At 41.5% G+C, this 12,770-nt stretch overlaps 1 protein-coding gene across 3 annotated transcripts in view; it reads left to right on the forward strand.

Moving 5' to 3' along the window:
- The window catches only part of LOC140739784 (transducin-like enhancer protein 4), a 184,786-nt gene that overhangs the window by 24,107 nt on the left and 147,909 nt on the right, over positions 1 to 12,770 (forward strand). For 2 of the 3 annotated variants that reach the window (XM_073068300.1, XM_073068301.1), the window contains exons 3-4: positions 322 to 385; positions 12,034 to 12,078. The exons of the other annotated variant lie outside the window; for it this stretch is intronic. In XM_073068300.1, the coding sequence (XP_072924401.1) occupies positions 322 to 385; positions 12,034 to 12,078 (109 nt within the window). The remainder of the gene's footprint in view (positions 1 to 321; positions 386 to 12,033; positions 12,079 to 12,770) is intronic. 3 annotated transcript variants of the gene reach the window in all.

Below are 12,770 nucleotides of genomic sequence, written 5' to 3' on the forward strand. Positions count from 1 at the left end.
ACTTCCACGAAGATTGCATATTGGCGAGGACTGTTTAAAATAGTCTGTGGAGCTCCTGAATGGTGTCAACTCCGGCACTGCAATCCTGCTTCAGTACCGCACTGAAATCTTAGCATGGGATTTTTTTGAGCTCGAGTCTTTAGAGTTGCATTGCCTTCTGACCCTGAGGGGTGAATGTTACCAACTGAACCGTGGCCGGCACTTCTGAGTGCCGGATCTGATGTGCCTTGGTGGGGAGGTGAGTGGGATTGATTACCGATTGTGTACTGGGTGGAAAAGCCATTTGAAATGTGTTCTGACATTGCTTTCCTTGTTTGCAAGTCTCAAGCTGGAATGTGAGAAGCTGGCCAGTGAAAAGACAGAGATGCAGCGGCATTATGTCATGGTAAGTACGTGACCACCTTCTTCCAGTTGCTTAGAGCAGTAATGTCTTTATGGTCACTTCATAACACCTCATAGTAAGGCAAAAAACAATTTTTAAAAACTAGCAATGTGTTCATCTGATTAAAAGTAATAAAGTTGTCCGTATAATAACCTTGCTGTAATAATAATTGCTTGTGTTGATCCCTGCTATTCAGTCCTCTAGTTGCTGGCAGCAATATTGCTTGGGTTTGTCCGTATTTTTAGAATAATATTGTTATTCTAAATATTATTGCAGAACTATTTCCACAGATTAATCATAGGCCAATAAAGAAATGCCAATTGTGCCCAAATTTTCCTTGTACTAAGCGTTAAGGAAACTGTCCCATTGTCACAGAAAACTAAAATTATGCCATGGGGCTGTGAATAACACAGGTAATCCCCAGTGTGATGAATGCGAATGAGCCAAGATGATGACATGCAGATGCTGAAATCTAGAATGAAAGCACAATGCTGGGAGAACTCAGCAGGTCAAGCAAAAGGTGCAAGTTGTTGTTTTGGGTGAAGACCCTGCGTTACGACTAAGGGAGACACAAAAGAGAACCAGTCTACTAGAGGTGGGATAGGGCTGTACAGAGGCTGGTAGGTGGTAGATGGAAGCAGATGGGGAGGAGATGAGGGGCAGATGGAAGATGGCAGAGGAGGGGAGGTGGGACTAAAAGTAGAAGGTGATAGTCAATGTCAATTAAAGCGTATCTAAACTATTCTGATGATGGGCGATATCTTCCCCTCCCTTTCTCCAAGGGATGTTAATTAGTTAGCATGATATTTTAAACAGTCTTGATCAAGCATAGAGATTACTGTTGTAGATAATGGCTGAAGAATGCCAAGCAAGTTTGTAGAACATTTTTCTGTGCACCAGTAGTTTCGTGATTTAAAGATAAACGTTTCACTGCCTGTTATTGTAAGAATGTATTATAACCAGAAGTACAAGTGCATTGTCAGTAATGGGAGTATAGTGAGTGAGGTTTTTTGATATTACTCCTTGCTCTGTAATGCTCTTTTCTCATTTACACTTTATCATGCAGCAGAGCAAAGTTATTTCTATTGTTCAGCCCTTCTGTAGGGGTAAAGCAATAAATTTTAAAAAGTATTCTACAAGCAGTCTCCAGAAATCTAGTGTTCATCTTCAGATCTGACTAGATGCTTTCTAGATTGGGGCTATTTCTGTGCGAACACATTTATTGCAGGCGTTCCCACACGGGTCCACGGGGCCCCTCGGAAAATGGTAGTGGTCCATGGCATTAAAAAAGGTTGGAGACCTTGCATTACAGGCATTTCCGAGTCAGATTATTAACATTGAATTGTGTGAAGTTTGTCGTTTTGCACCAGCAGTTCAGTGCAAAGACATTAAAATTACTATAATTCCCAAAAAACAGTGCAATAACTCCCATTACCCAGGACATGCCCTCTTCTTGCTACCATCAGGAATGAGGTACAGGAGCCTGAAGGCACCTATTCAATGTCAGAAACAGCTTCTTCCCATCGGCCATTAAATTTCTGAATGGACATTGAACCCATGAGCACTACGTTACTACTTTATTTCTTTTTGCACTAATTTAACTTTTTTAATGGATAGATTTACTGTAACTGGTTTTTAGAATTATGTATTGCAATATACTGCTGCCACATAACAAATTTCATGGCATATGCCAGTGATACTAAACCTGATTCTGAAAATGAGTGTTCATGGGTTGTTCAGAAATCTGATGGTGGGGGGGGGGGGGGGGGGGGCGGGAAGCTGGTTATGAATCATTGATTGAGGGTCTTGCACCATCTTATTGATGATAGTGCTTAGTGGCAGATACTGAATTCTGAAGTAGCTGCCTTTCGAAGATGTTCTCCGTGATGGGGAGGGTTGTGCTTGTGGTGGAGCTGACTGAGTCAAAAACCCTCTGTAGCCTCTTGAGATCCTGTGCATTGGTGCCCGTACACCAGGCTGTGATGCAATCAGTCAGAATACTCCCAACTGTACGTCATGGAGATTTGCAGGAGTCTTTGGTAATATACCAAATCTTCTCAAGCTCTTCACTAATGTACCACCTTGGTTTTGTTAGAGTTGCAGTTAGGCTTGATGAACAAGATGACTGTATTTTAAACACAATCCAGATGAAGTTCCCAAAGCATCAACTGTTTATTTCCCCTCCATAGATGTTGCTTGACCTGAGTTCCTCCAGCATTTTGCATGTGTCCCTGTAATATATTCAGCTTTGGATTGATCAGGAATTCTGCCATGAACCTTGTTTCACTCCACCAATCTAGTGAGATTATCACCTTCTACCTCTGGTCTTGGCTTGTAAGCGCCGTGTGAGTCTTGGCTGTAAACTACAGCAGCTCTGTTCTTGTACAACCTAGCTTGTATTTCCTACAAGCTAGGTTGCTGTTTGAATTTTCTGCCCAGGAGTTTGGAAAGGTCTGTTCTTAATGTTATTACTTCATTGGTATCCAAATATTCAATTGGAGCATCAGCATCACTTGGTGTTGGCAGGTTGAAATCCAGGCATATTAATAGTATCATCATATAAACTTTCATGAGTGTTTTCAGAGTGTAGTACTAATTGGCAGAAGACAAAATATTTGGATATTCCTGTTCTATTTGTTTGGATTGTCTATTTAATTAGACTTTGTCTGGCAGCCCTGTCATATTGTTGATGAACTGAGCCATTTAAGATGGAGCAGGTTAATTGGATACCTTTTTTGCCCAAACCCAAGTGAAAAAAAGACGTCTTCCCAAGTTGTCCTTTTACTGTTTTCTGATCTACTGGTTGGTTGTACTTCAGTTGCCTTGAGTTTGGTGCCACCCTATCTTAAATGCACTGTACCGTATTAGTTTCCTTATTTAAGAAAGGAGGCTGATATGTTGCCATCAGTTTGGACAAAAATTACTAGACTGATACCTAGAAAGGGTGGGTTGACTTGTAAGGAAAGATTAGGCTTGCATTCCCTGGGATTTAGAGTGAGGGTAATTGAAGTATAAGATCCTAATTAATTTTGACTAGGTGAATGTGGAAAGGTTTCCTCTTGTGAGAGAATCTGGAACCAGGGGTCACCATGTAAAAGTTTTTTTTTAGGGACAAGACCGTTTTCTTTAGGAAGATTAGGTGCCTTTCAAATAGGACAGTGAAAGTAGCACCTCTAACTATTGTTAAGGTGGAAGTGAATAGATTTTTGATGGTTGAAGAAAAATCATCACTGTTAGATGGAGTGTTTGATATTATAAACAGGTTGGCACAATCTTCCAAAATATTGCAAGTGGCTTGAGGTGTTGGCTATTTCTACACCTAAATTGCATGCTCTTGTGACCAGTGATTGCTGCTACAGAAATGGAGCATCTTGTCTTCAAAGTTCAAAAATAAATGTATTATCAAAGTACATATGTCACCACATAAAATCCTGAGGTTTGATTTCTTGTGGGCATATTCAATAAATCCAAGAACCATAATAGAATCAATGAAAGACTGCACCCGAGAGGGTGGACGAGCAACCAATGTGCAAATACAAAAGAAAAAATGGTAATAAACAATCAACAAATATTGAGAACATAAGATGAAGAATCCTTGAAAGTGAGTCCATAGGTTGTGAGAACAGTTCAGTGATGGGGCAAGTGAAGTTGGATGAAGATATCCTCACTGATTTGCTATTCACTTGAATATTTAGTATGACAGAATTCCTTCTAAGGGCAAAATGTGCAAGATAATGAGTGTGAGGTTGACTGTGGGTATAATATGAAATACCATTGATAGGATTGTCATTGGATGGTGAGTTTGCTGAGATGCTGCGGTGGTTTTAAAACTGGGCATAAAATTTTTGACCCCACTAGTTATAAATTTTACTTGAAGTGAGATTCTTTTGAGCTGCAGTTTCAATGTATGATATTTAAAATGAATTGAGTCAGGATGTGAGAAAAGTGCTACAGGATGGGTGGCAATGGAATGCTGATTATGATCTGGAAGGTAGGCCCACCCAGTGAGAAGTAATGGTAGATAGTAGTGCATGACGGATTTATTATCCCTCTCAAACCCGTTCTCCTGCCTTCGTGTAACCTTCGCCCTTCCTAATCGAGAGCCTATCAACCTCTGCTTTAAATGTACCCAGAGGCTTGGCCTCCAGAGTCGCACATGGCAATGAATTCCACAGATTTACCATCCCATAGCTAAAGAAATTCCTCTTCATTTCTCTTCTAAAGGGGCATCCATCTATCGAGGCTGTGCCCTCTAGTCCTAGACTCTCCCACTATTGTAAACATTCTGCGAGCATCCACTTTGTCCAAGCTTTTAAATACTTGGTATGTCTCAATGAGACCCTCCAGTATTTATCTAAACTCCAGCATGTAGAGGCCCAGAGCCTTCAAACGCTCCTCATATGTTCTTGTAAGCTTCCTCTGGATCCTTTCCAATGTCAGCACATCCTTTGTTAGATATGGGACCAAAAAATTGCTCACAATGCTGCAAATGTGGTTTGACCTATGCCTTGTAAATCCTCAGCATTATACCCTTGCTTTTATATTCTAGTCCTTCCAAAATGAATGCTAAAGATGTGCACATTGACCTGCTGACCACCCAAACCTGTTGATGTCACAAGTGCCTCTGACGAATATCAAAGCCAAGAGGAGTGATGTTTGGGTCTTGAATTTCTATATTTACATAGAACATCTGCAGTGGCCTTCACTGCTATCATCTGCTAAGGAGGTTTTTGGATAATTTCCAGGATTTTGTACCAATAAAAAGATAAATGCATGCCCATGTCAGGAAGATGTGTACTTGGCAGTGATGGTGCTCATAGGATGCTGGCTTATTCATCTAGCATTGAACCTGGAGCTTCAAGGTCCTGTTGATTATGTACCTCATCCAAGTTTGCCTCAGTGCAAAATGATGCAGAGTATTTGCCGTTTTTCTTTTTTTGCCCAATTGAATATAATTGGACCTTAAGGGTGAGAGAACAGTTGGACCCCATACAAGATACTGAGGGCAAAATATCTCTTGCTTCAAACTCTCGACATAGAAAGGTGCCAGAATGGATGCCAACAATTGGATAAGACCTTTAAACATGGGAGCAGAACTGGGTCACTCTGCCCAGAGAGTCTCCTCTGCCTTCTTCCATAACCTTTGATGTCCTTACTAATCAAGAACCTATCAACCTCTGCTTTAAATGTACCCAATGACTTGGTCTCCCCAGTCACCTGTGCAGTAAATTCCACAGATTCACCACTCTGTTGTAAAGAGACGCCTTTTGTATTCTGATTCTGTGCCTGCTGGTCCTAGACTTCCCCTTATAGGGAACATCCTTTCCACATCCACTCTAGGCCTTCTAGTATTTGATAGATTTCAGTGAGATCTTCTATTCCCACTCCCCCAAACAACATTCTTTGGACTTAGAAAAAGAAAGAAGAACATGTGGGTAGATTTCTGCCTTGTATTAAAGCAATTCCTAAGTTTTCTTTTGCATCCTTAAACTCTAAGCACTTTTTTCCTTATTTGGAAAATATTTCATTGGTCAAGAGTCAACTATTTTTGGAAGTTTAAAGGGGAGTTATGCTAACTTTTTGAACATGCTGCTGTTTGCTTTGGATAGAGTATAACTGAAAGATGCAACCATGTCAGTCTCTTGAGTTTTTGGCAGCTTTGCTGTTCCAGTGGATTGAATAATGATGGATGGGCAAATAAAAGCCGGTTAAGTATTTGCTAAAGGAGGGGATCCTGAATCTGGAGCTCAGTGGCTTTAAAAGGCAAGTATTCTTGGGACTTTGATGCTTGGCCTTCTGCCAGACTTGTAAATAGAGGTGTGCAGTGACGCATCAAAGAACAGCATGTTGTACTTTTATTAAAACCTGATTTGTAAGTTGTTCAACAGTGCCAAAAATAAAATACATTCACAGTAGTTAGTGCTGGAGCTGATTTATAGCACAGTTTAAATTTTCTCTGGTGACCAATTTGGAGATTTTGTAGGTTGTTGTAACAGGTAATGGTGTTCCTTAGAAACTCCCTGTTCAAGGTGATTGGATCCCTTGTAGGATAACTGATATGCATAGGGATTTGAAAAGGAAATTGTTCCAATTCCTCTGTGGTCTCATCCCTCCTTTTTATCTGTTGATTTCTGCCGATGAAGATTGGTGTAATTGGGTGGTGCATAGTTATTGCACTGGATGCAGTCCAGATGTGTGGACTAATGATCTGATGTCTAGAGTTCAAATCTCATCACAGCAGCTGCAGATCCAAGTTAATGAATTAAATGATGTGGAAATGAAAACGATTGCATCAGTTATGGTGGTCATGAAACAACAGGATTGTCAGAAAATTCCTATTTGGTTTGCTAATATTCTTCAAGGAAGGAACAATGCCATCTTGGCTTGTAGTGACTTCAGACCCACAGCCATCTGGTTGATGTGGAACTGCCCACGAACTAATCGAGCTTCTAAATTGTGTCAATAGCACAAGACACTAGATTAAAAAGGTAGCTCACTACTTTTTTTTTGGAGGGGCCACTTGGGATAGCAATAAATACCAACCTTGCCACATCACATGATCTTCACCAGTGCTGGTGTTCTGTGTATATTTTCAGTCACTTATGCAACCACTACCTTTGGTTTTAAAGCCAGATTACAGACAATGCTATTGGTTGTTCAAATTCAGAGTCCTAAATTGAAAAACAAACTGTAAGCTCCACCTTTTGCTGGCAGATTCTTTGAGAGCATCGAACTTGCAGGTTGAGTCAGTGGTAAGGAAGGTAAATACAGTGTTGGCATTCATTTTGAGAGGATGACAATATAAAAGACAGGACGTAATGCTGAGGCATTTTAAGGCTTTAGTCAGAAGACACTTTTATGAGCAATTTTTGCACTTATCTAAGAATGTGCTGGTATTGGAGAGGGCCCAAGGAGGTTTAGGGAATTATCCTAGGAATGAAAGGGTTAGCATATGAGGATTATTTAATGGCTGTGGGCTTGTACTCACGGACATTCTGAGGAATGGGGAGGGGGGTGAATCTCATTGAGGCCTATCAAATATTGAAAGGCTGAGATCATGGAACTTGGAGAGGATATTTCCTGTAGTAGGGGAGTCTCAGTGAGACAAGAGGGCACAGCCTCCGAATACAAGGATATCCCTTTGGAAGAGGACTTCCTTTAGTCAGAAGGTGGAATTTATTGTCTCACATGAGGCCAAGTCATTGGGTATATTTAAAGTGGAGGTTGATAGGTTCTTGATTATTAAAGTTGTAAAAGGTTACAGTGAGGAGGCAAAAGAATGGGGATGAGAAGGGAAATAAATCATCCATGATAGAATGATGGAGCAGACCCAGTGGGCTGAATGGCCTGACTGCCTCTTTTATTAAACCACAAGACCCTTTTCCCTAGTTTATTGTCATATGACTGTATATGCATATAACCAAGCAAAATATTCCTCCAGACCACGTGCACCCACAAAACATATCGAACACAGCACATAAAACAAAATGTTACATTAAATTATTTAATAAAATAATCTAAAATGCATGTAGTGCGCAGCACAGGTAAACAGCTTGCTCTGCTGGTGTTCATTCATCTTACAGCCCGAGGGAAGAAACTGCTGCCCTGTCTGGTAATCCTAGTCCTGATGCTTCTGTCCCTCCTTGATGTGTAGAGGGTCATAGAGGTTGTGGGATAGGTGGTAGGAATCCTTAGCAATGCTGAGCCCTTAGTTTGCTGTTCTCCTGTTAATGTCGCAAATGGGGGTCGGGGGGAGAGACCTCAGCAGTTTCTAACCCCCAGTGTGCCCTCTTTCTGCAGATCTGTCAGTTTTTATTTGGTATTGCTGTGAGTTGACTTACTAGTTTTCCTATCCAGGGGTTGCTAGTCTACCGAAATCTGACGTGCAAGTTCTCCCACACATTTTCAAGCTAGTTATAATGTTTTGTGGTATCTGTGTATGATTGGATACTGTATACACTTCATTATTTTAACTATGGGTAGTGATAGGGTAAACAATGAAATTAATTATAGCAAGTGAATGTAGTGATGTAATGTAGGCAGTGCTAGAAAATGTGTTTCTGACTTGGTGCAAAGTTTAAAGTACGTACATGTCATCACATGCAGCCCTGAGATTCATTTTTGTAGGCATACTCAGAAAATCTACAGAATTAATGAAAGATTTGCCAGAGTGCAGAAGACAAACTATATAAGTAAATAGCAATAAATAATGAAAACATGAAATAACAAGATGGTCCTTAAAGTGAGGTAATTGGTTGTTGGAACATCTCAATGGATGGGCAAGATGGTGTAGTTATCCCCTTTCATTCAAGGGCCAATTGGCTGAGGAGTAGTAACTGTTCCTGGATGTGGTGGCGTGAGTCCTGAGGCACTTGTGTCTTCTGCCAGATGACAGCAGTAAGAAACGACCATGGCCTGGGTGGTGAGGATCTCTGATAGCGGATGCTGCTTTCCTATGACAGTGTTTCATCTAGATGTGCTCAATGGTTGGGAGGGCTTTACCCATGATGTACCGGGCTGAATCCATGACATTTTGTAGGATTTTCCTATCAAAGGCAATCTGCTTGCGTACTGTTCTCAAAAACAATCCTAGTGCAACTAACTGCAGTATGCTAATGGATTGGAAGTTCTGAGCGAACAGTGAAATGAGGGCTGCAAAATCTTCAGATTTTGAGGGTTGTCAGTTGTATAAAGAGAACTTCTTTGAGATTATGGTCAAGCCTGTCATTTTTAACCTTTGGCTGATTTTCTGTGGAAGTGAAAAACATGGATGCAGGGTAACATGTTTCATGTTCTCAGCTCTTGCAACATAAGATCATGTGTTCATGACCTCTCTCATGCATTCAATATTAAGACTTGTCCTTGAGAGCAGTTAAGAGCTGTTGTGGGCACCAAGTTTTTAAATAAGATTGGAGTAGAGATTTCATGAGGTTATAGTGTACCTTTGCACAGAAAAATGGAGGGTCCTTTTCCTGCATAGTTCAAGCTTGAGTAATGCACACACAATACTGGAGGAACTCAGCAGGTCAAGCATTTATGAAGAGGAACAAAGGGCCAAGACTTTTCATCAGGACTGGATAGGAAAGAGAAAGGAGCCAGAATAAGAAGATAGGAGGGAAAGGAATGCAAGCTGGAAGGTGATGGGTGTAACCAGGTGACGGGGAAGGTGGGTGGAGATGAAGTAAGAAGCTGGGAAGTGATGGGTAGAAAAAAGGAAAGGGCGGAAGAAGAAATCTCCTGGGAGAGAAGAGTGGACCATGGGCAAAAACACTTTTTATATCAGATTCCTCCTTCAGCCCTGATGCTGCCTGAGTTCTTCCAGCATTTCATATGTGTCCTCTAGATTTCCAGCATCTGCAGAATCTCCTGTGTTCAAGCTTCCTGATTTGTATCCTGCTGGTATCAAAGCAGGATGCGAAACTTTCCCAGAAATTGTATTTGCTAAGATAAAAAGTTTCAACCAACTTTTGACTTTGCATTTGTCATTGGATGCTCCGAAAGTTCTCCTTGTCATTTGGATGTGATGCTTGTCTCTCTGAAATGAATCAGAGGACTTCATCAGAGCAGCTAATGAGTGATTTTTAAGGTCAACATAAGAATTTGAATAACTTATCACTCGAAGAGATTACCAGCTGGATGGATGAAAAGATTTGGGAATATGCTCAAAGCCTCCCGGGGTGTGAAGGATAAACGCCGAAGTCCCATTAACTCTCAGGATCCCAGGCCCATGACCTTTCAAAGTGAGACGAGAGCTCTCAGTGTAGTATTGGTCACCCTCATTTTAGCAAGAGTGTGACACAAACCCTGTGTAATTGGCGGAAGTAGTGTACCACCGCCCCAAGTTACTCTAGTACACAAGATACTGGAGGATCTTAGCGGGTCAGGCAGTGTCTGTGGGTCGAGGCCTTTCCCACATTACTCACCACCTTGCCCTTTCTAGGACTTGATTAATAAATTTGCATCATTCACTATTCTTAAGATCTGTAAAGCAAAGCTGAGGCTTTATGAAGCATCAATGAGGCCCCGCAGGTTGAGCCCAATTTGTGGAACAATAACTTAATGTTATGGGTCAGAGACTGTAAAAGAGCGAACTAGTTAGTTTTGAATTGCAGAGAAAATGAGGGAGAATAGATGGAAGTTACCGTGGATAGGTGAAGCCATGGTTGTCATGGGGATAAAGTATTTGGTCAATGGCATAATCAGGAGGGGGGGCAGTTAGTGAGATGATTGAGGAAAGGTTAAAGGTTTTGAGTTTGAGGTCATGACTAACAGGGTAGGTAACTCTGATTTTGGGAGGGGGGTGGGTAAGAACTTGAGCCAGTGTCGCTAATAGATGTTTCGCAGAAATAACCAATTTTGATCCAGAGAAACTGTACTCAAGTTGTAGAATTCACTCTTGAGTGGGGGAGACAGGAGCTGAGGTACTGTTTCTTAAACTTGCATTGAGCTTTGGGACATCAGTATAGAGCCTACAGAATGGTTTGAGTGGGCTGGAGAATTAAAGCCACAGGAACAGTGGTCACTCCACCGGGTTGAATGTAAATTTGAAGAAATGAGGTCTCGGTGTCCAAGTCTGTATACTTTTTGTCAAAGAAAGGCCATTTTGGCAATCAGGTGTGTTGACGTACAGATTTCAAGCCTAATTTGGAACATCACGGTAGAGTAGCGGTTAGTGCAATGCTATTCCAGCTCAGGGTGTTCCAGAGTTCAAAGTTCATTTCTAGCAGGAGTTTGTACATTTGCCCCGTGAGTGTGAGAGTTTCCTTCAGGTGTGCCACTTTCCACCCACATTCTAAAGAGGTATCAGTTAGCAGGTTAATTGTCTTGTGATTAAGCTAGTGTTAAATAGGTGGGTTGCTGGGTAATGTGGCTGGATGGGTCAGAAGGACTTATTCCGTGCTGTATCTCTTAAGTAAAATCAGATCACTCCAATCAGAAGCCTTATTTATTTTCCCTTCCTGGCCTGGCCTGGGGATATGTAAAGAATCTTGCAGCAGGATACTGATTTGACGTTGATACTCTAAGCCTAAGTGAAGCCCCTCGTCCACTACCTGTGGTTATGTCTTCAGTTAACAGAGCAAGCAAGGAAAGTGCTCAGCTGCTGCCCAGGAGAGCACTGCCTGATCTCTGGTAATGTTTCCACATTGATTCCCATGCAGAGTTTCTCAGTCTGCTTGCTGACCCCCAAGACAAACAAAATCCACACCCCTCCCCCATGACTGATGAACTTTCTCACAGGTCTGCCACCTACTAACAGCACAATCACACATCCGGAACTATATCTGAAGATTCTGGCAGAAGATAGACCTTATTTGACTCCAACCTGCAACATCTAGTTTGACCTGTCCTACTCTGCCGGATTCTGGTATAGACTAAAGTCAAACACATCCTCTTTGTTAAAATAATAATGCTGACTCTGAAATAACTTGAATGCTGTCTAGGAGATGACCAGTTATGCAAATTTATCAAGGAAGAATTAGTTCCTGAACTCCTACCATGTTTGCTGAATTAAATGACATTTACCAATGGTTTAAAATCTTTCCGTTCAAGATTTGTAGATTATCCCCTCGTGTTGCATTAAAACCAGCTTCTGTGGCTTTTAGTTTGAATGTTTGTTGCTTTGCTAATATGCGGTTTTGTTTTTATTTCAGTATTACGAGATGTCATATGGCCTCAATCTTGAGATGCATAAACAAGTAAGTACAAGAGTAAATGAAAGCCTTTGAGGTTAATGAATGGAATAATTGCCTGTCATCTGCAGTTCATGCACGGAACCAAGAGTACGTGGGTAGTATGAATGTAAATCAGTATTTGGTTTTGTAATTCCTCCTCCAAACCTTGGCCTGCAAGGCCTAGTCATTGGCAGATGGCTGTTTCACATTCATTCTGGAAGAACTGTGTTTTTGTAATGATAGGAAACAGCGTTTCTGGTAATTGTAGAACAGATGGGAGGGCGCGGGGTTATGAAGAGCGAGGGGAAGAGGTCTGTGGCAGCAAATTGCAGTCAGCAGACCGTTGTGACTTGAGGGGAAGATAGTGAAAGTGTTACCTTTTTATACACGTGTTGAAATTCATTATTGACTGAACTGTGGGCTGCTTTGGTCATGTGACTTCAGATGCTCCTTTCCTCCTTTGTGTCACGGAAAGTGAAGGAATTCTGGGGCCAAAGAGATGGTCGATATTTAAGGTTGCGACCCTGCATGAGAAGGTTTTTTCATTTTTGTAGATAAAGCGGGTAGTACAGTTGGCCCTCCATATCTGCGGGGGTCTGGTTCCGGGACACCCCCCCCCCCCCCCAAAACGGATATCAAATACCATGGATGCTCAAGTCCCATACATAAAATGGTGTAGTATTTGCATATAACCTACGCACATTCTCCCGTATACA

This window comes from Hemitrygon akajei, chromosome 16, assembly GCF_048418815.1.
Source record: "Hemitrygon akajei chromosome 16, sHemAka1.3, whole genome shotgun sequence".
Lineage (NCBI taxonomy): Eukaryota > Metazoa > Chordata > Chondrichthyes > Myliobatiformes > Dasyatidae > Hemitrygon > Hemitrygon akajei.